Source organism: Aquila chrysaetos, chromosome 19 (genome assembly GCF_900496995.4).
Source record: "Aquila chrysaetos chrysaetos chromosome 19, bAquChr1.4, whole genome shotgun sequence".
NCBI classification, from domain to species: domain Eukaryota; kingdom Metazoa; phylum Chordata; class Aves; order Accipitriformes; family Accipitridae; genus Aquila; species Aquila chrysaetos.
In genome coordinates, this window is record NC_044022.1 from 5,507,086 (window position 1) to 5,528,432 (window position 21,347).

Sequence of the window (21,347 nt, forward strand, 5' to 3'; positions counted from 1 at the left end):
TCAAAAGACTTCAGAAAGGTCAAGACCTTTAAGGTTGTCAGTGACTTTGAGGTTCTTGGGTAAAGGCATAAAGTGGAGTATACAGTGACTATATCATGGGCAGTACGTTGTACTCTTACACCTTACATGACAGTTAAAAATGTCATGAGTTCAAAACGTGTTTCGTTATATTTATGCACAACATAGAACAGCACAATTGCTCAGCTAAATAAACAGGACATTTTCAATTATAAGGTGCCATTACCTTTGTGTGTTCTTGTCATTTATGAAATCAGCGGGTAGTTAATTAAATTGCTCCTTTGGACTCTTCTGAAGGCTGTGTATTAATTATATTTCAGTGGTGGTGTGCACATTTCTCAACTTTTTACTGAGGGTGAAAGTTGTTTACTTCTTCCTTTGGAAATACGGGGGTTTTTTTCTTGAGGTTAGTATGATGTGGGGTTTTGTGGTGGGTTTTTCTTTCTTTCCAATAAAATCTCATTATTCAGCTGCTCATTGCAATCATGTGGCATACTTAGTTGAAATCAAATCTTAATATCTTAATTTTCCTGCTGCAAAGCACCGTTAAAACTGCGGAGTCTGTGCATTAAACCCCACGTTGATGCAGGGAATAGGCTCATCGCTCAGGAGAACATGCTTCCTTCAGCCGTGTCTCTTGAAGGAGATTTTGGGGCTCAAACCCAGAATTTTGGTTCAGCCCGTTGGCTGAGCCGGCAGATCCTGGCTGTCCTCCTCCGCCTTCATCGGTAGTGAGAGCAGTGCTGGTGTTTGGGGGTTCGGAGGGAACCCTGTGGCGGCTGGGCTGGGGAACAACTTTTGTGCGGCAGGGCGAAGGCTCTGCTTTTACCCCCTTCCTTTGCTGCGTTTCACAGTACCGCTAAGATCCCCACGCTAAAAATCTTCGTATCTTGGCAAATGCCATTTCTAGCCATGGCTTCCTTTTTATTTTAATTAATGACACTTGCATGCTAAAGGAAGCCCATGTAGGTGTAGTATTGGTGTGTTGACAGAGGAACGCTGTAGCCAGGATTGGTTTATATTGGTTCTCCGGATGAAATGGTGTATTACAGGCAAATGCTCAAACCGAAGGAAAACGACCCTAGCCTAGCGTAAATATCATTGACGTCGTCATTTTAGTGCTGTTGGAAACGTCTCTAGCAGAGGTCAAAAGTTTCATAGCGCTCTCTGGGTCTTTGAAATACCATCGCAGGTTTTATCTCGCAGGAAGGAGCAAAACCGGCCTGGCTTCTGATCGGACAATTTATTTAACGGGTCTGGTGGCCTCAGTGGGGGCCATGTCTGCTCTAGGCCTTGCAGCTCTCCTGTGAACCAGAAGGATATCAGTCCTCTTCATTACGCTGTTCATCCAAGCCTGTTTGTTTAAGACCATGCCAAGCCAAGACGAGTCAAGGAAAACAGTTTTGGTACTTTTTCAGAGGGGTAATTTACTTTGCAGTCATGTTTTCTCAAGTGGAGGGTGGTATAAAGACCACCCTGAAGTCTTCTGAAGCATCCACCGAGACCTCAAACTGAACCCTTTGCCACTGGAGTATACTTGTCTACTGGTGATTTATGGTGGTGTTTGTAGGTTTAGGGGTTTTTTTCATCCACTTCATGGAAGTAAGTAAGTGAAGGGAGAGGACTGTGTCTTGAGGGATATGGTGGTTATCGTATTTAGCTGGCTGTAGCCTCTCGTGCGTGTTATTTGTATTATGTCCAGTATAATGGAAAAATAGTACTTAAGTATTCAATTTGAAAGTGGAGTTATTGAAGTCCAATACACTGGACTTTATAAAAGCTGCCATGGAAGATAGTAGTTTGTAGCTTGTAAGTCTGCAAATATGCAGTGTATCTAGTATTCAAAAAGCCAGGAAGTTAGTTAATTTGAAAAAAACTAGAATACTCTTCCCCCTTCCCTCCCCCTAACCCCTTCTTTTTTTAATTGACAAAAGCAGGGTAATTTCGGGATGTAAAACTGACTTTTTGCTCTGAATACCCCTCTAGTATTGAGATACTGAATTAAAAAACTATACAGAAATTGAAACTTTTCCAGAAAGTATGCACAGTTTTGAGACAGTTCCAACATTTCATTTTAATTTTCTTTTTTAAAAAGCAGAATTTTCTTAAATAGAGGAGGGGAGGAAAGAAAAATAACGTTATATAATCAAACTTGTTGTTTTTCTTGCAAACATTGTGTTGCTTTTCATAATATTCATAGCACATGGAGAGCATGACAGAGACTTGAAATGTCCTGTATGTGTTGTAAAGCCACTATATACTTGGAGTTATTGTAAGTATTCCTGCGTGTGAGATACCCGCACATGCTCACCGGGCATGCTTACAAAACAGTGGTGCGCTAGATGTAGTAGCACCATTTCATTATGCATTCGTAAGAAATTGCTGGCGACATGTTAGCCTGCGGTTAATTTTAATGTTAGGTTTAGTATTTGAAAAGGACACGGTGTAAGAGAGCGCCTGCCGATCTTTTATGCTGGCTTCTGCTCCGGGTAGTATTTGCTGAGGCACAGCTATTAGGGCTTCACTCGTATTCGTGCGAGGTTAGGTGATGAGGTGAATTTACTGCTTCAAGTAAATCAAACCCCGAGAGCTGCTTAGTGGTTATAGGAGGGGCTGGTCCTCTTTTAATTACCCACCAGTGAATTATTTTGTGTATACCGGCATGCTGACAACCTTTTTCCTTGAAGTTCCCTGCTGTCATGTGATATCCCCTCCTCCAGGAGAACAACAGTATATTCTTCTTTTCCTTTATGTTGGGCAGGTATGCTGTGCTCCCTCCTCGCCTCTGCTGGGATGGAAGGGTAAGAAATGTAGGCTAAAAAGGTGACGAAGGGAAGGGGCTGTCGTGCTCTCTGTTGCAGGTTTTGTAACAGATCCTCGGTGCCGGCTGCTGAGGAATTGTACCTGGGTGTTTCCGGGGCTCCACTCAGCATTTTAAAGATGCTCTCCTTCAGAGGCTGGGCACCGAGTGCTTAATTGCAGGTTAGACCTTGTGATGAGAATGACAAACAAGAAACGAAGGGAGTCCTTTCAATTTGGCTTTTTTCAAATGCATAGGCTATTCTAACCCGAAGTGTAAAGTGAGTCTCTCTTGAATTAGCTGGTTTGTGCTTTTCGTTTTGTGGGGGTTTTTTGTTTTGGTTTTTTTTTCATTTCTCTTTCTGTGGGTTTTTCCTAAATCATATGGTTCTCTGATATGTTGTATTTAACAGGTTGATGCTTTGCAAAATGTTGTGGTCAGAAATCTACATTTCACTTGCATGAATACAAAGGCTCTTTGGTGATTTGCATGTATGTATATGAATTTTTAAAGATTAAAAAATTTTAGCTTTGCCCATGTGTAAAATTCAAGTTTAAAAACACATTTCATGAATTACTTGAGATTTCTGACATCTTTGTAGTCAGCAGGTGAGAATGAAGAAGTGAAATAAAATGAAACATTTATGCTGATATAAGCAGAGGTTAGTGTACATTCCGGCTGAAATTAAGCCAATGTCCTCCTTTCTCATGGCTATTTGTATTATTTATAAATGCATGAGATGTGTATCGAGAGGGTGGCTGGGAAATAAGCTCTTAAATGTGAAAGCTCTTTGGTCTCCTAGGATACGTATGTAGTAATACTTGTACAGTTATCCATAAGGTTTTCCAATAGGCATCCTAGAAACACTGGTAAACTTCCAGGTAGCCTTTATAACGACCGTGTAAAAAAAGGCTTCTCATTTCGTCAGGCGCTGTGCAGTGCATGCAAACTTTAAGTAACACAAGTCCTCTGGTTAAGACTTTTTCAAGACAAAAAGGGATGATACACTGCTGAAAAACAGAACGAGAAACAGAAGATCATTCATGCATTTGCTCCTTCTTTTTACTAAATCTGTTTGCTTTCAGGACTTCTTGGTAGAAAAAAATAAAAGTTAAGAGCTCTAGTGTGTAAGTATTTTGAAATAACTCTACTTAATGTTTTCAAGTGGAAATGTTTGTCCCAGAAGAATGATTCTTGTTTCACTGTTTTTTCCAGGATTTGGGGAGAGGAAGGAGGGAAAGAGAAAAATTGGAAAGCAAGTGAGGTGTCAGGTCTGGCTGTTAGGAGGTTTTTTTAATTGAAGATTTGAAATTGTTGGTGAGGTTCAGTGGTTTTGTTTTTGTATTTTCTTACCCTAAGCATGCTGTGTACCAATGTTTACGATAATTATTTGGGACAAGGTTTTATAGCTAGTTCATTGCATGCTTTGACCCCCAGTTTGTAGCTAAATAGGAATCTCTGAGCCAAAGCATCCCCTCAGTTACATTCACAAGTCTGAAGGGATTTAAGAGGGCAGTGGAGAACGTGGGTCTCCAGCCAGCTGGAGCCCCAACAGACGTGCTGTTCTCCAAATCCAGCATCCAAAAAAAAAAAATCCATCTTCTATTGCATATGGGAAAGGTGCAGTGATTTATTTGCATTTACTTAGTGAAAAAAACCAAGACTCTTTATAAACACTTTTAGCTTTATATTTACTTCCATTTAGTAGTAGGGATTGGCTGAAGCTAAAGCAACACAACATGCTTTAACAACAAAATAAGTATCAGTTCAGAATTTGACCTTATTGAAACTTCATGTTCAGTTAAACCGGTTTGTATGGACAAGCAGTGAATCCGAGTTAGTATATTTCCAGTTCTGAAGTTTATAAAGGGAAATGTATGCAGATTACTCCTTTTAGCCAAAGTATTCTATATTACTGCAGTAGCTTTCTAGTGTAACTTCTTGGTTCTGTGAAAGGTTTTACCTTTTCCATCTTAAAATTGTTAAGCTAGGATGGCCTTTTCAGGACTCTCCTTTTCCCTATGTGTTTTCTTTATGCTCACTCAATATATGGAGGCAGACCAGCTGCCTGGGATTTTATTTATTGTTTCTGTGTTCTCATCCCATATGACTGATAATAAGACACAGTGTTGCTTGTAGTTGAGTCTGCTGCTTTTAAAGAAAGATGTCTCCTTTGAAGGAAAATCGCATCATGTTCTTGACTGCACTTCGGTTTTCAGATCACACACAGAAAGGACAGGATGTAGGCTTTTAATTACCCTGTTTGCCCACCTCTTGATTCATTAAATTGGAATTATTAGCTTTTTGACTCTCAAAACTGGTGAAAATCAAGGCTGGCTTTTATTGCAGTATTAAACAGTTCTTTACAGAAACATGAAAAGTTGGTTTTCTGACCCAAATGTCTGTGTCTAGCTGGAAACTAATAACTATAGAGCAGACTTTTTTTTTGTGCAGGTTCCCTCATACTTCTCTATATTACAAACTTGATGCAGAAGGGATCCTTCTCAGGATAAAGTGTGCACACATTTTCTAGGTATTCCTTAGCTTTTTAGCGACTGCCAGGTGAAGATGACTTGTGGCGTAGTCTCTTTGACCCGCTAGACCCCGTTCCTGTGAGCGTCTGGACTGTTCTGAACTTGATAGTAAGTGTGAGTCATTTCTTACAATTTTATGAACTGGCAGTTTGCAGGTGAACTTCTGACTAATTCCTTGAATCCCTGTTGTTGGTGATAAGAACAGAGAAGCTTGGAAGTACGTTATTTCCAAATATTCCATTGCATGCTAGTGCCATTGCGTTAAGCTAGCCTGGCCTTACCAACACAGCTGCCACTGCTGCTTCTTCTGTACGAAGGGTAGGCGGGTGTCTACAGCAGCACTGGACCTTGGGTAGCATTTCTGGGGTCTCATCATCTTGGTGCACAGCACTGCTCCGTTTTTATGAAAAAGTGTCGTGGTTTAACCCCAGCCGGCAACCAAGCACCACGCAGCCGCTCGCTCACCTCCCTCACAGTGGGATGGGGGGGAGAAATCAGAAGGGCAAAAGTGAGAAAACTCGTGAGCTGAGATAAAGGCAGTTTAATAGGTAAAGCAAAAGCCGTGCACACCAGCAAAGCAAAACCAGGAATTCATTCCCCACTTCCCATGGGCAGGCAGCTGTTCAGCCATCTCCAGGAAAGCAGGGCTCCGTCACACCTAACGGTGACTTGGGAAGACAAACACCATCACTCCGAACATCCCCCCCTTCCTTCTTCTTGCCCCAGCTTTATATACTACATATGACATCCTATGGTCTGGAATATCCCCTGGGTCAGTTGGGATCAGCTGTCCCGGCTGTGTCCCCTCCCAGCTCCTTGTGCCCCCCAGCCTGCTCGCTGGTGGGGGGAGAAGCAGCAAAGCCCTTGGCTCTGGGTAAGCCCTGCTCAGCAATAACCAAAACATCCCTCTGCCATCAACACTGTTTCCAGCACAAATCCAAAACACAGCCCCGTACTAGCTACTGTGAAGAAATGTAACTCTGTCCCAGCTGAAACCAGCACAAAAAGAGATATATCCCATGGGAATGTGAGTCTTTATCTCAGAGACAGCATCATCTTTTGGGTTCATTTGCACGGCTCCCAGTGCAGTAGGAGCGTTGTCTGTGATGGTTTCTGGCTCTTGGACAATATGGCAATTAAATAAAAAAGGTTTATAAAGTTTAAAAAATGTTTCATCTAAGTATCTGGCATAAAACATGTGAAAGTGTTTAGCATGAGTTAGCAGTAAAAAAAAAAGTATGGAAATAAATGAGAGTTTGCATTTTTTATGTCTGTGAACCTAACCTAACTTGTTGAGAAGTGCTTGGTTTGGGAAAATGAGCCTTGTGGTTAGCGAGTGCAAAGAAGATGGGTACTCTGGAAGCTGAATCGTCTGCCTCTTAAAGACCTTTTTCTAAAAGCAATGCTAATGAAGTAATATCCTTCAAAGCAAGACTGGTATTTTAAGAGCTAGCTCTTAAGGGTTGAATACATAGAATAAATGAGGAAGTGAAAATTGTATCATCCCCCACAGAATCTCAAATGCAAAATTTCAGCATGCTGAGAAGAGATTGGACAGGGAGGAGGAGGAGGAGAAGGTTGGCTCCTTCCCACTGTAGCATGCTTCTGTCAGCCTCTATTGCTGGAACCATTTTGACCACGGATACAGAAAAGTGATGCCTGAAGTTAGGAATCTGAATGTCCTACCTGGTGGGGCTCTTTAGCGCATCGCTCCTTTCCCGCTCTCTTCCCAAAATGTGGTGAACCAGAATTCCCTACTGACGTGAGTAAATGTCTTCTATATGTTTTGCAAATTCATGATTAAGTATCTGAGAACTGAAAGGCATTTTTCTTTCATCATTCTAGGCCTTCATTTTTTTTAACAACTCAGCTTTTCTTTGCTAGAGGAGCATAGCAGTTGGAGCCCTGATGACTCTCCAACCCAGCAAACTTCTCCTGACCCTTCCTGCTGTTTGCTTGTAGGACAAGTAGCCTTCTCTGAGCACTTAACTGTCTTGTACTTTTATTGGACAATTTTATTCTAGTTTATTTCTTTATTTATAGTTATCTTAATATATCTGTTATATATAATTTCTGCATATGACTACCAGTTTGGTGTTTTACATAGGTGGTACCATTTACGTGTCCTTAGTGTCATTTTTTTTCTTTGATTTTATTTTAATTTGTACTACTTACTTAGAAGGTAATGATTTTCATTTGTCTGCCTTTGTTTAGGAATCTTATTTTTTTAAACAAAGAGAACAAGACTACTGAGGAAAGCGGCCAGAAATGCTGTAACAGCAGCTCAGCGCTCACTCCTCCACATTCGTTCTGCAAGGGGGAGGTAGAAGATTGCTGCTTAATGTTTAGCCCATCACTCATTTGAGAATATATACCAGGACCTGTTGGCCTACTGTGTGTTACTATGTGTCTTTGCTAACATTTTCACTTGAATCTTAAAGGCCTGTTTTTCAACAGTGCTCCTACTGAAGTAGTTTCTTTCTGAGAGCACTAACAGGATTCAGGGGACACACTGCAGCAGCCAAACTTTGCACTTCAGGCAGATAAAACTGCACTCTAAAAGCTTCCCTATCTAATAGGTGCTGAAATTCTATTTTTTTAAATATACATATATATATGTATATATATGTATGTGTATATATATATTTAATGTGCAGTCAGCCAAGCTAATAGCAAAAGTAATTGAAATAAACAGCTCACAAACGTGCTTAGGGGAGAGAGAAATGTTTTAGGAAAAATGTTGGGGGGGGGGGGGCGGTTGTTTTTTTTTCATTCAACAAATGTTGTCTCCACTCTTTCTGGGTGGCTGTGGAATTACAAGGCTGAAGCGGAGAATATATGATTCCTACAGTTAGATTAAAAACAAATGCAGTGCTGCCTTTGCTTCCATATTCTTTGTCTCTGTCAAATCTGTATAACCAGACTTGACTTTACATAGTCAACTCAACGTCCACTTCCCTCTCTGAATCCAGTCTGGAGGCCCTGGATCAAGTACTTGTCTGCTGTGTATGTAAAGACCTGCTTAGATCCAAAATATTTACATGTTTTTTATTTAAGATACTATTTGTGTATTTAAGATGACAGCTTCTAGATCTAACAGGTTCTTGTTATATAAATTCTGATGATGTGTGGCTGCATTTATTTTCAGTATCTGTGTACAGAGTACATCTATCTGAGGCGTGGTACGTGTCCATATAGAGAGCGTAAGCAGAAGATCTCAATGTAAAGTTTTTATTTTCTGACAAGCGTCCTACAAAATAACACGGGGTTATTTTGTATAAATATAAGAGAACTTGAGGACAGGTCGCGCTCTACCTTTCCTGTGTGCTCAAAGCTGGGTCGGGCAGCTGGCTCTGAAAAATAACCTTTTTGCACGGGTCAGACTGAAAGCTCTCCCTGGAAATTAGGTGGAAATTGAGTAATGTACAGCAGCAAAGCGAAATGCCTTCAGCAGAGTTAGCAGGGAGAGGCACAGCGTTAAGAATCAAAGAACTCGCCTTTATTGTGGAGTTAATTCAAGTGACAGCTAGCGGATGGCATCCTGACGTCCTTCGCAGGCACAGGTAGGGACTGCTCAGCCATGGCAGTGCTTTCACGAGTCACCTGCTTGCCAAGGGCTGGCCGGAGCCAGCCCAGCTTTCCCTGCTCCCTGGTCACACTGGGCTGCAGACCAAATTGGGGTGGTTTCGCAGGTGAACTTGTCACTCCGTATGCGGTACCCCTGCTAACGAGCAAGTCATGTCTCCTGGTTAATTTGGCCCGTGTGTAGGTAGCCCGAGTTAAACACTCAATTTTGACTGTAGGCTTAAGAAGGCGGGTTTTTTCTTCTTTTTTTGGAGAGTCCTGATGTGGTGAGATTTGTTTTCTTTCATTAGGGAGAAAATAAGCAGTCTTTAGGCAGGGCAGACCGGTTTAGGAGATTGCCTTAGCTCTTCAAGTGATGCTCCTGAGCTGCCGGGGTGCTGTTTGGCAGGTCGAGGCTGGAGGCTGAAGCCGCAAACCGTGCATCTAGACCATCCTCTGCACTCTTTCTCCCATACTTGCAGGTTTCTTCCTCTGGCCATAGGCTGTCACGGGTTCCTCGCAGCCGATGGGCACTCACTGCTGCGGAGGACTCTGCCTCCTTTCACTCAGAGGAAGGACAGCGTGTGGCTTATTTATCTGAGCCATCTCTAAAGCGAGTCCTCTTGGCTCTGACTCACCCAGATCTTAGAAATCCTTGTTTTGAGAGAGATTGGGGTTTTTTTGTTAGCTTAGTAGGGGGTAGCTTCAATTTTTCATGATGTGGCTGAGCTGAAGAACTGCTTGGTAACAGCATAGTTTACCTTTTAAAATAGCTTTCCACCATCACTCGGGTTGTGGTTGGTGGGGGAAACCAGCTGTAACATGTTAGGCAAGGTGGCATACGCCCAAAGGAAGAGATGGGGCTGGTGTTTCTCCCTGAAAATAGTTAGTCCTGAAATTTAACTACGCAGAAAGTTCTTTTATCCTTCTTTCCACCCTTCCACCCCCAGCTTCTCTCTGTCATCAAAGCCGTTTTGTGATTAATCCAAATGTTGTCTCCCTGAATTTTCTCCATGCACACCCGTAGGGATGGGCCTGGTTATACAGAAGAGCAGAATAAGGGAACATAGCTCACCGCTTTCTTCTTTATTTTCTTTGAATCGCTTCAGCTCCTTAAAATTTGAATTAAATCAAATCAAATTGTCTCTGTGTATATCCAGGAACCAGCTACGTTTAATCTAGTTAAGTGTTTTCTGTTCATCCACCAAAGTCCCCGTTTCAGGGCAAAGTGCGCAGGGGAGGGCTTTCCAGAAGGTTTAGCATCTTGATGGACAGCTTTCTGCTGCCTTCATCTCTCCAAACAGAAAGGGTGGCACATATGGCAAGGGCTGGTGGACAGATTGCACTGCAGAAAATAACCATGGCGGCTAAGCAAATGTTTTACTCTTTCTTGCCTTTCTCCTCTGCTCCATCAGTGAGAAGAAAGCGTCGCTAATTGTCTCCTTGTCGTGGATTTTTGACTGCTGGGGTACTTTTTTTTTGCTCCTACTGGATATAAAAGCCCACCTGTTACAACAGCAGTAATGAGATACTGCTTTCGTTATCTTCTTTGCGCTAGGAAGGAAATTTGTCTTTGGCTCGACCGGCAGGTAAGTGGTTATTTTCACTTTCATTTCATTTTGCTGCTATTTATCTATTTTTTTTTGACTGCTGCAAAAATCCAAAAAGGGATTTAGAAGCTTGAAGGAGGTTTCATGCAAATTTTTTTTTTGTATACTCTCAGGTCTAAAAGTATTGCAAACCTGCTCAGTTGTTGAGAGACCTGGAAGCATCTTGAGCCCCCGGGCGCTTGTCCCGTGTTTGGGGGTTCCTGCAGTGGGGTGGCTTCTGACGCCAAGCAGGGTTAGCCCCCAGAAATAGGCCCTTCTCTTTCCACTTAGCAGAAAATTGAATGCACCCACAGAAAATGGTTCTTCTTGCAAATTCTAAAGGTGGCCGCCGCCTCTCTTGTGAAACAGGCTGGCAGAGAAGGGCAAATACTTGTGAGCGAGACTTTGAGTAGGGTGGGCAGCAGCGGCTGCCGTGCCTGCAGAGGAGGGGGTGCAAGTTCAAGTCCTTTTTCCTCCGGGGGGGTCAGGCTTCCTGCAGGCCAGGAGAGCAGCCCGGCCGTCCGAAATGGGCGACTCTCGTCTAGCTCAACTTGTGCGTTTTAATTCTTCCTTTTTCAGTGCTCCTCTTGTTCAGTAGGAATATGTGAAGTTTGATCTGTAGATGCGTAGATGTATCTTCATTAAAGATTCATACTCTTGTCTCCTTTTCTTCTATTCTTAGATGATTTATCGGATGTAGCTCTGTGTTTGCTATAAAGAATGGATATTTTGTTGCAGAGACCTCGGTAGGGTCACAATCCTCATCTTCCCCGTCTCGTTCGAGACCGATTTGACTAAAGTAAAGCTATTTTAATCTCCTGGTCCCAAAATAGAAGCCATTCCATTTGTGCCGTAGAAAATGGCTGCAGGATGATCTTTGTGCGTTTGAGCAAAACCTTCTGACCACTTGTTTTATCTCTGGGTACCGCATCCTCCTCTTTCCTCTCGTCATCCCCTGGTGTCGAGCATCGCTGGGTTTGAGGTGTTAGTTTTGGGAGGCGGGGGTCATCCATCTCCCGAGGTTGGATGGCCTTGCACTTCCCCTCGGTTTCCCCTTTCTTTACATCTCTTCGTTCCCCAGCGCGACGGCTGCTGAGACCCCCTCAGCCTCCGCAGGCAGCCGCGGGGCAGCGAGGGCAGCGCAGGCGTTCCTCCTGCCCGTCCCCCCATCCCGCCTGGCAGCGTGTCTCACACATGCCGCTGTACGGGGGGGGGGCCCTTAACGTCACAGTGGTAATTAAAGCCCGTAGCCCCCCAGTTGCCAGGGAAACGCGGCACTCCACAACTACCGAACACAACTTACGGTCCTGTTCATTTTCCCAAACGCTCTTTATTCGCCAGATTTAAGCAGGGTTTCATTTCGCAGCCTGGAAGAATGCTGTACTTAAGAAATACCCAGCAAGGGGAGCATGCGTGCGCATCTTTCTTAGGATATTGCTCGTAAAAACCCACACCCCTGACGTGGGGAAGGAAAACCATCGCCTGCGACCCGTTGCCTTTGCAGCAATGATGCCACATCAGCGTCTGGTATAGGGCTGACACCTTGGCTGTGTGGGCATTGCTTTGATGGAGCAAAAAGATGAGCACAGAGGCAAAAAAATAATCTGCGGAGAGACGGTTTTACTGCAAGCCCAGCCTTGCCTGGTTGTGGTTTAGTGGAACCAAGTCGCTGTTCAGGCACAATTTTATTTAGTTGGAATATAAAAATTCCAGTCATTCTGCTGAATGACTTAAAAAAACCCGTGGAAAAGGGTTGCTCGTTGGTACAAAAAGTAGGTGTATTGGATAATTGGCATGCGGTGACAGTGTGGCTGCAGCATTAGCAGAAATCTGTCCCAGTCTAATTGCTGTGCTCTGCCCATCTCTCATAGGTTTTTTTCCTGACTTTGAGCTGCTAGATGCTGTCTTTTGACAACACTTTCAGTTGTTTGCGTTTTCAAAGGAGGAAGTCTAACAGGATTACTTTCTTATAAACCTGGACTAAAATTGAATCGGGGTTTGGTATTTGAAGACAGTGCAGCCCTTGGATATCAGTATAATTAACAGGGATATTGTAAAGTCAATACAAGTTGCTAGTTCTGCTTCATTTGTTTGCTGTATGGCTTTAATATTAAAGCAGAGATTGTATCTAATGAGCTAGGTCATGCTTATTGGAAGATGTGGAATAACACTTTTCCCCTCTAGTGCTGTGCGCTAGCTATTTATTCTCATCATGTTTTTTATTACAGTTTCTGCTATATTTTATTCTTCCACTCAAGCTAGGGTCTGCTTTGAAAACAGTTATGAATCATCAGCCTGATGCTGTAATTCCTGTGAAGGATACTGGACTGGGAATTAAGAACTAGTTTTTAATCGGTTATGATGTGTTCTTTTAAGCGATGGACGTAACCACTCTCTCATTTCCCTCTCCTGGGGCTTGTGTTGATCCACTCCTGGCTGCTAAGAGATCCTGTTCACAGCCCTGGCGTTTGGACAAGGCAGGGGAATTTGGGTACCCTGACATTCTTCCTAGCTAGCTTGGGTGCTCAGATGCCATGGCCATGGAGAACAGACTTCAGAAATCCTGTGACATTTTGAAATTAAGCCAACCTTTCTCGAAATCCAGGGTGATGACCGTACTGTTGCTCAGAGTTACTGATCGATGTATGTTACGTGTTGCCTTGCAAGTACAAATCTGACTGACCAGGAAAGGTCTGCCTGAGTTTAGGGTCATACGAAACCTTTCACTGTAGCTCTTATAACTTCTTTCCATCCCCTCCCTTTCCCCACTGCGGAGGGGTAAGATGGGGATATGCTGAGGCATTCCTGTGCTGCCAGGAGGCAGCAAAATTTTGAGCCCTCCGGGATGAGAAGCAGCAGCCAGCACCCAGCAGCCTTGAATTGAGAGGAAATACAGGTGGACATTTTCTCGCCTGCAGTTGGTTTAAGCTACACAGTATAAATTAAACAATGATTCAGTGGTTAGATACGTCTCAGTGAGAAGATGTCCATTCTGGTGTAGTTATTACTATTACTATTACATTGTTAGCCACAGAACTGAGAGATCTGCATCCCATCTGTTTTGGGATACAGGGGCACCGGAGTCCAGCAAAGGAACAGGGGTGTCATTCATCAAAGGGTGTTCTTTTGACCTTTGCTTTTGCTTGAGGAAATCGCATAGAGTAGTAAACAAAATAGGAAATTATGGTATATTAAAGATAATTTTTAGAGAGATTGGTCGGTAAGATGGCTGTTTTCCTTAGCTGTTTGCTTCTGGGTTAGATCAGATTTTTTTTGTAAAATTTTGAACAGTCAGTTAATGGGCTCTAAATCTCCAGGATTTTAATAAGACAATTTAGAAATAGGTTACTTAAATCTCTGAGAGCATTCATTGCAAAATACATATTTCCATTAACTTCAAACTGAAACTGGTATTAATTATTTGTGACTTATGTAAAAAAAGACAACCATAGTAAAAAGGCTAAGTTATTGCTCCAATTCCAGTTTGCTTGTGGTTTGTTTGGGTTTTTTTATAGTGCCCATTCAGACAGAAGGAATAAACATCGTGAAATCTGATGTAGGTATAAAGCCTGACATCTTATGCTTTTGTAAAAATGTGTCAAGCTTCTCCAAAGAGTGTTAGTTGAATCAGTAAGTCAGAACTAGAGGAGGCCTAAGGATAAGGCTGCCTTTTTCAGTCTAAAATCACTCTCGTGCACACTCCACTTAAAAAAATAAAATAAAGATTTGCACAGTTGGATGTCCAGTCTCACCCAGTTCCCAAGTGGATTGTGATTTAAAACTGAAAGCAGGGCACCACATGCACTGTTTGGCTGTTGTAATGAAGTCCCAGGAGAATTATTTCCTAGGGAATTATATGACTTGAATAACAGGCCTGGCTGGCTCTCTTACCCTCTTTATATTTTTTTTTATAATTCTGACTGTTTTTCCTGTTTGCAGCTTTCCTGAGCTCATACTGTCCTGTGGAGCTGGTGATCTGCAGTGATAAGAGATACAGCAAATAATATAAGGAACGCATAATGAGGGTTGAAGTAGGGTATTATAAATGGCAGTGCTCCTATATTGTGGATTTCAGGGGTATAGTGCTTTACATCGGTGAAATTTAGACCCTGTCTGCCATCCCAGTTGTTGGTCAGACCATAAGTATTGTGTTTGTGGACTTTGTAAATTAGTTGGTATTTTGCACTGGGAATAGCCTATAAAAAGTCTTGGAATTGATAATTAGGCAGCTGTGGTATATAATCAATACAAATCCTGGTGACTGATTCCTCAGTCGTGGAATAGGCTTGCCCCCAAATGCAGCACAGCAGTGAAGGAAGCAGACAGCAGCGCGAAAGGGAAGAAATCTCAATGGGTTGGTTTTTTTGGGGGGGGTGGGGGAGGGAAGTGTTCCATGGTGGTAGCGGGGTGTCGTGGGTTTTGTTTGGTTTTTTGTTTAATCTTCATGTTGTAATCCACTATCTAGTCCTCCTGCAGCTCTGCCGGCAGAGAGGTGGTGGAAGGGTGGTCACGTCAGCTGTAGAAAAGGTGGCGGGGTTAGCTTATGTGGCATTTATTGATGGTTTAAGCTAACAGGGCACTGGCAGCACTGGGACGTGGCTAGAGGCAATGTCAGACGGCAGCAGAAACAGCCTGCCCTGGCCTGAAGTGGCAGCTCGGCTGCAAAGCACAGCCGAGGGCACTTGGTCCTGCACCAGCAGAATTAAACCACTGGGATGGGGCACTGGTAGGAACAGGTCTGTCAGCTCGCCTCCTTTAGTGGTGGGCAATAGAGAGTGACTGCCTGTGTTTCACTGAGGACAAACTCTTGTGATTTCAGTAAATAGAGCTTGTCTCTGGAGATACCTTTCCTAAGAAAGAAGGCTTGTCTTGGTAATTTAAAACGTGGCAGTGAAAGCCTGATCGCGCAATAACTTTTCTTTGTTCAAAATTTATAGTAAGCTATTTAAAAAAGTTTTTAACACACGAAAGGATTTAAGTACAACCTTCCAAAAGAGGGGTGCAGGTATCTTTGGCCATAGCAAGTATATGGTCAGAGTATCTCATGGGTGTATTTACTGTATGACGCTGCCTGGTGCTCTGTAGCAGACTGCCACGTGAGTCACGTAGACTTCAAAGGATAAAAATGCTAGAAGCCTTCAGGAAGGTGAATTCAGGATGCTCACTGTCAGGGCTCCATAACCAGAGCTCCGTAACTGCAGTGCACAGAATAGTCCCTGAGTTTTTCCATAGCCTTGCTGATGTAGGACTTGCTCTTTCTCGGGACCTTGGTTACTTGGAGAAGGAGGAAGAGTCCTGGTCGTAGTCAATAAGGGGTCTAGTATTTGGGCAACACGCTCTTAAAATGGCTTTCTCTGCCCCTTCTCCATGTCCCTTTCCTCTGCCCTGCCTGTTGGTGTTGCAGGAACCCTCCAGTACAATACGACACGCACCACGTGTTCCTCTCCTCGTGCCCCAAGCGGCAAAATAATTTGGTAAAGTCGCAAATCAATGCAATGTTTTTCTAGAACATCTATCTGGTTTATTTTGCATTACATAAAGAACAGCCATTAGATGGGTCTCATCCCTTCTGCGTTAATCCAGTAGCATGAACACAGGGCGAGAGAGTTGTGGTTGGAGCACGAGGGCCCTGTGCGCTGCTCTCCTTATCTGCTCTCCAATCTTTAAACTCTTACATAATACATTTAAGACTGGGTTTTGAGTAATCTCTTTTGGGGTCTCATTTTGCATTCTTAGCCTCCAGTAACAAAGAACTGCTATGCTCTTCCCTCGTGAAATCCTTTCCAGAAGGTGCACATTATCTACTATGAGGCAGGGCAATGATGAGCATCAATTTCCACGGCAGAATAGAAGCCTGGATTACAAATTACTATTTAATCCTTTTTGCGTCAAAGGATATAATAATCCTTGTAAAATGTGCTCTAAGTCTTGTGCTTGGCTATGTGAGGTTAAGGGGCAAAAAACAAAACAGGGGTTCTCTTAAAAAGTAAGACATGGTGAAATGCACGTGTTCCACATGAATTTCAGAATATATTTATGATCACATTTCAGCAGCTAAAAATAAAGATGATGGGCTGGTACGTAGACTAGCAGTTTTCATTTCTCCGTATGCTTGCTACTACTCTGCTAGAATACAGTGTCTGTCACTCTGTCATGAGTGTTGCTTGCTGAATTGCAATAAAGAATTTGGGCACAAGGTAAGCATTGCTCAAATTTGATTCCCCCCCAAACGATGAGAACATTTACCAAAACTAACGAATGAGGAGGTCTCTTAAGAATGTGAGAAAATTTGTTTTATTTTCTAAATCATCCTGTTATGAGCGTCAAGCAATGTGATTTTGTAAGGGAGAGAAGGGTAAATAAGGTTGGGAGGGGTGAGGATTTAGTGTTTGAAATTACAGACCGATGGCTGCACAGTTTCCTGACCAGGCAGCTATTTTAAGAGGGACAAAGTTTAATAACTTACAAAGTTTAGAAAACAAATTCCAGAGTGACAGACCTACAGTCCTTTGACTGACATGATTATCGTCACATTGAGTATGCTGTAATTTTATTAGATAAAAAGTAAAACAGGTTAGTTGTTTGGAACCAATAGCTTCATATGATTAATTTATTCCATATTTTTATTACTGGCCTCTGAACTAAATTAAATGTGGCGTATTGGATAGAATCAGTCCCTCTTACTGTGTAGCAACCCACAGAGAAAACCTGAAGGTAAGTGGTGACATATATGCAATATTACTAATGGAAAGAACAGGGTAAGCAGTTTGTTGCTGTTATTTTTAATGCAATGTATTTAGATGTTTAATGTGTAACATTCTACATTAATAGTCAAAATCCAAAAATGAGAGTAGGACCAGATTGAAATCATAATCTCATATTAAAGAACACATTTAATTACTCAGTCATATAACCATTATTCCACAATAGGGTATTTTTGTGCTAGATGCTAATTGCACGCTTCTAGTGTGACATTGCATAATGCGGTGTCCTTGCTGTCACAAACTGGTCATCTTGCAGGTGAAAACTGTGCAGTGGAGCAGCTGTTATGAAGCCATAAAACGTTTATGTTGTAAAAGGAATTGTACTAGCGGATTTTGTTGCTCTCTTCTATGATAAATTTACAGAAGACAGGAATATTCTCTTAATCTAGCTAGCTGTTGTGTTTTGGTAAACACAGAAGTAGTCAGAAGTTCTGACGAGAGTTTTCATAATTCGTGCAAAATGAATAATTTTCATTTCTTTATTTGTTGCAGAAAATGACACTTGACTGAAGCGTGTAAGTCACCCTGGAGTAAGTTGCTTCCCTCTGAGCTTTATGTGAGCAACCCCATCCTACGAGGAGGAGGATCCGTCAGCCGCCTTAGCTGTACAATGGGGACTACAGGTGACGACATGGCTTCGGTGGAGCAGAATGCCTCCTTGAACCCTCTGTGCTTCGAGTGCGGCCAGCAGCACTGGACAAGGGAGAACCACCTCTACAACTACCAGAACGAAGTGGACGATGATTTGGTCTGCCACATTTGCCTTCAGCCCTTGCTGCAGCCATTGGACACTCCCTGCGGACACACTTTCTGCTACAAGTGCCTAAGGAACTTTCTGCAGGAGAAGGATTTCTGCCCACTGGATCGAAAAAGACTCCACTTTAAACTCTGCAAAAAATCCAGCATTCTTGTTCATAAACTGTTAGACAAGCTACTCGTTTTGTGCCCCTTCTCTTCCGTGTGTCAGGAAGTCATGCAGCGATGCGACCTGGCGGCACATCTCAAAAACAGGTGAGCGGTGCAGATGTTTGCATTGCATGTTCCTTACATGCTTGGTAGCAGTAGAAATTGGGGGCAAGAGCGGGGAGAGGGTTGGTGATGGGTTTTAAATTCACAGTAGAAAGCGGTAGGAAATGGTCAGTCTGTAACTGTGTACAACTAGAGCACTGGATCCCGTTCTGGACATCACACCAGAAATATAGTGAAGAAGACTTGGAGAGAGTCATGGGGAGAACGACATGATTCATTAGAGGTCTCAAAAACATGATTTAGCAGAAAAAGTTAAAGAAAATGGGGGTTGTTTCTGGTAGGGGAAAAAAGGCTGAGGGAGGGGAAAAATGAGAGAGATGAAAACTGCCTGCAAAGAGGAAGGAAATAGTGGAATAGGAACAAAGGCAATTTAGTTCAGATTTTAGGAAAAAAAACTTTATAATGGTCCAGTACTGGCATAGATTGCTTGGGTGGTGGTTGTGTAATCCTTGCTTTCAGAATTGTTTATGAACATGTTAAACCAACCTTTATCAGGAACAGTAATGGCAGAATTGATTCTGCTTTGACTAGGCAGATGGACAGGGTATCTCTCGAGACTCCTGTAAGACCTATTTTTCTGTTTTTAAAAAAAAAAAAATCTGTTTACTGAACAGGTTGATGGTATGTCGTGTAAGCATAATGTAGTTTCTAGGATTTGTTTGTTTGTTTGTTTTGATTGCTTATAGAACACTGCCAACAGCCTGTTAATTTGGTACAAACTCATCACTTCACACCAGTGGGAAGTTTTGGTGCAGCTTTAGTGAGTGATTTTGTGCGAGAGAGATACATTCCAATATTACTTGCACCTAAATGTTTAGGACCTTATTTTGAACTGTTCATTAATTTTATAGTTCTTCTGCTTTATGCTGTCCTACCCTAAATATTTAAATATTGAAAGGAGGCCATGATAGAAAGAGGGAAATAACATTATTATAAGGTTGGACCAGATGATCCTTGCAGTCCCTTCCAACCTGGTATTCTATGATTATCAGATTCAGATGGAATCATACTTCATATTGTGCAGACTAGTGCACTTTGTTCTTCCAGCAAAGGAATTGCTCCCGTACCATGTGTGTGGTACTCTGTTACGTGAACATGTTTCATTCTTCTCTGTAAGGCAATGCCATTTTTCTAATGGAAAAATGTTAAACTTGTTTTGAGGGGTACATTTGCCTTCTTTTGTTTCAGTAAATAAACAGATAGGGTTTTTTAATCATTAGCTATTTCATTACATGAGTCATGAACAAAAACTTGGACATACCATTATGTTAAAGCTAAAATACAGTGGAATTAATGAGTTGGGGCTAAAAAAATATTATGCATAGCTATACCAACTAACTTTAAACTGTTTAGAGATTTATGAAATTATAAGAGGAGTATAGTGAAGAATTTGTGTAGAGAAGGAGATTACATATTCAAAGGAAGTGCATCTGACTTCAAAGGACACAGCTCAGGTGAATTGCATCTGCTGCCAGAAAATATTCCCTGTGTACAACCCCATGCTATTTGAAAACCTATGTTCATTTTGCAGAGAGAGGTTTCAGAAAAGTATGTAACTGTCCCTGCAAAAAAGCATCAACCCCAGAAGAATAAGCATTGTGCATATCCATTGTACATAGACAAAAGGCACTAGGGAAATACAGTTCAACATGTGAGCGTTTTTGTCAGCAGCATTCGTAAAAACAAGCATATTGTATGGTGACTCTTAATGAACATGGGTGGTACGAGTCCTAACTCTTCTGTCACCAGTTGAGATGAGATCTTTTCATTTCCATGACTTCATCATGGGCTTTTTTCTTACCTGCTTTGCTTTCTTTCAGTTTGATACTCTCTTTTTTTTTTCCCCTTATTTTTTAAACCAGCCTGTGTAAACTTCAGCAGTTGCCCGTTTCATGAGGTTTGTTTCATGGTTTGGTGCTGTTATCTGTGCCGGCTCTTGGGGCAAAAAGCCCTCCGCGTGGGGACTGAAAACCCAATGGGCAGCATTAGCCATGTGCCTCCTCCGCCTGCCTCAAGGTTTCGTTGAGAGGCACGTGGATCTACCCCATGAACTTCTTTCCAAGCGTCGGTCTTTGGCCATTTGGAGAGTCTTGGAGACCACCTTCGGGTGAAGGGTGACGTTGCGGAGGAGATCGTCTGGGAGTCACGGGCACGGTGCGGGTGTGCGTGCGGGCAAGTGCTCTGCAGAGAAGGGCAAGAGAGCATCCACCGCCTGGCCTTGGAAACCGTTTGTTCACGTGTGTGTTTCCATCTTGCCCTCTTCCTTCATCCCCGCATCCTGAAGGCTTCCCGGGGATTCAGAGCCTGGGGGGACCTTGGGCATCCAGGACATGCAGCGACCCTGCGAGCTGCGGCGAGCCTGGAGTTGCCGGAGTTTTGGTGGTGGTTGGACTCGCAGCGTGAATGTACGTGTGCGGTGTCCATGTCAGCGGGGTATGGGGACTAATGAGGAGCCTTTCTCTCTAGGTTTGTTTTTTTTTTTTTGCTTTTTTTATTTCTCCACATGGTTTCCATGTTAGCTTAGGCTCTTGCTTGTTTCCTCCAGGCAAGTATTTTCTGATCTATATGATGACTTGGGAGTGGTGAGGAAGCCTAACTGTTTGATTTATAATCCTAATATTAAACTGATTTGATTTTAATAGAAGGCAAAATGCTAGTAAGACTCCTGCTATGTACTTGGTTTATCTTCTGGTTTCCCACTGTCATATCCCTCACCTCTTCAGTCCATTTTCCTTAGTTGACATCTCTTTGAATTGTATTAGGGCTGTTTACAACAGGGCCACATAATTTATTTGTACATGGAACACTATGTATGCTCTCTTTAGGTATATATGAAATATTCATTTACTTAATGCACAAGGTTATTACAAAATCTGAGTGAGCTGAGTCACTAGCTTTTCCTGTCTGTCGGCTGGAGAAAAGCTTTCAGTTGCAGAAGGCTGCTCGTTTTCAATTCCTTCTGTTGTCTTGGGATGCTGATACGCATTTTGAGTATATGGTGATTTACAGTTTTCGATTAAGTTTATTTGCAAACATCTGAACACCTGTA

The 21,347-nt window shown here is 42.5% G+C and overlaps 1 protein-coding gene across 5 annotated transcripts in view; it reads left to right on the top strand.

Moving 5' to 3' along the window:
- The window catches only part of LNX2 (ligand of numb-protein X 2), a 65,301-nt gene that overhangs the window by 19,654 nt on the left and 24,300 nt on the right, over nucleotides 1-21,347 (top strand). For 2 of the 5 annotated variants that reach the window (XM_030042346.2, XM_030042345.2), the window contains one exon: nucleotides 17,762-18,280. In XM_030042346.2, coding sequence (XP_029898206.1) covers nucleotides 17,880-18,280 — 401 coding nt within the window. In that variant the 5' untranslated portion in view covers nucleotides 17,762-17,879. Of the gene's footprint in view, nucleotides 1-10,159; nucleotides 10,506-17,761; nucleotides 18,281-21,347 lie in introns of those variants that run through there. The other 3 variants (XM_030042344.2, XM_030042348.2, XM_030042349.2) reach the window with 3 other exon arrangements.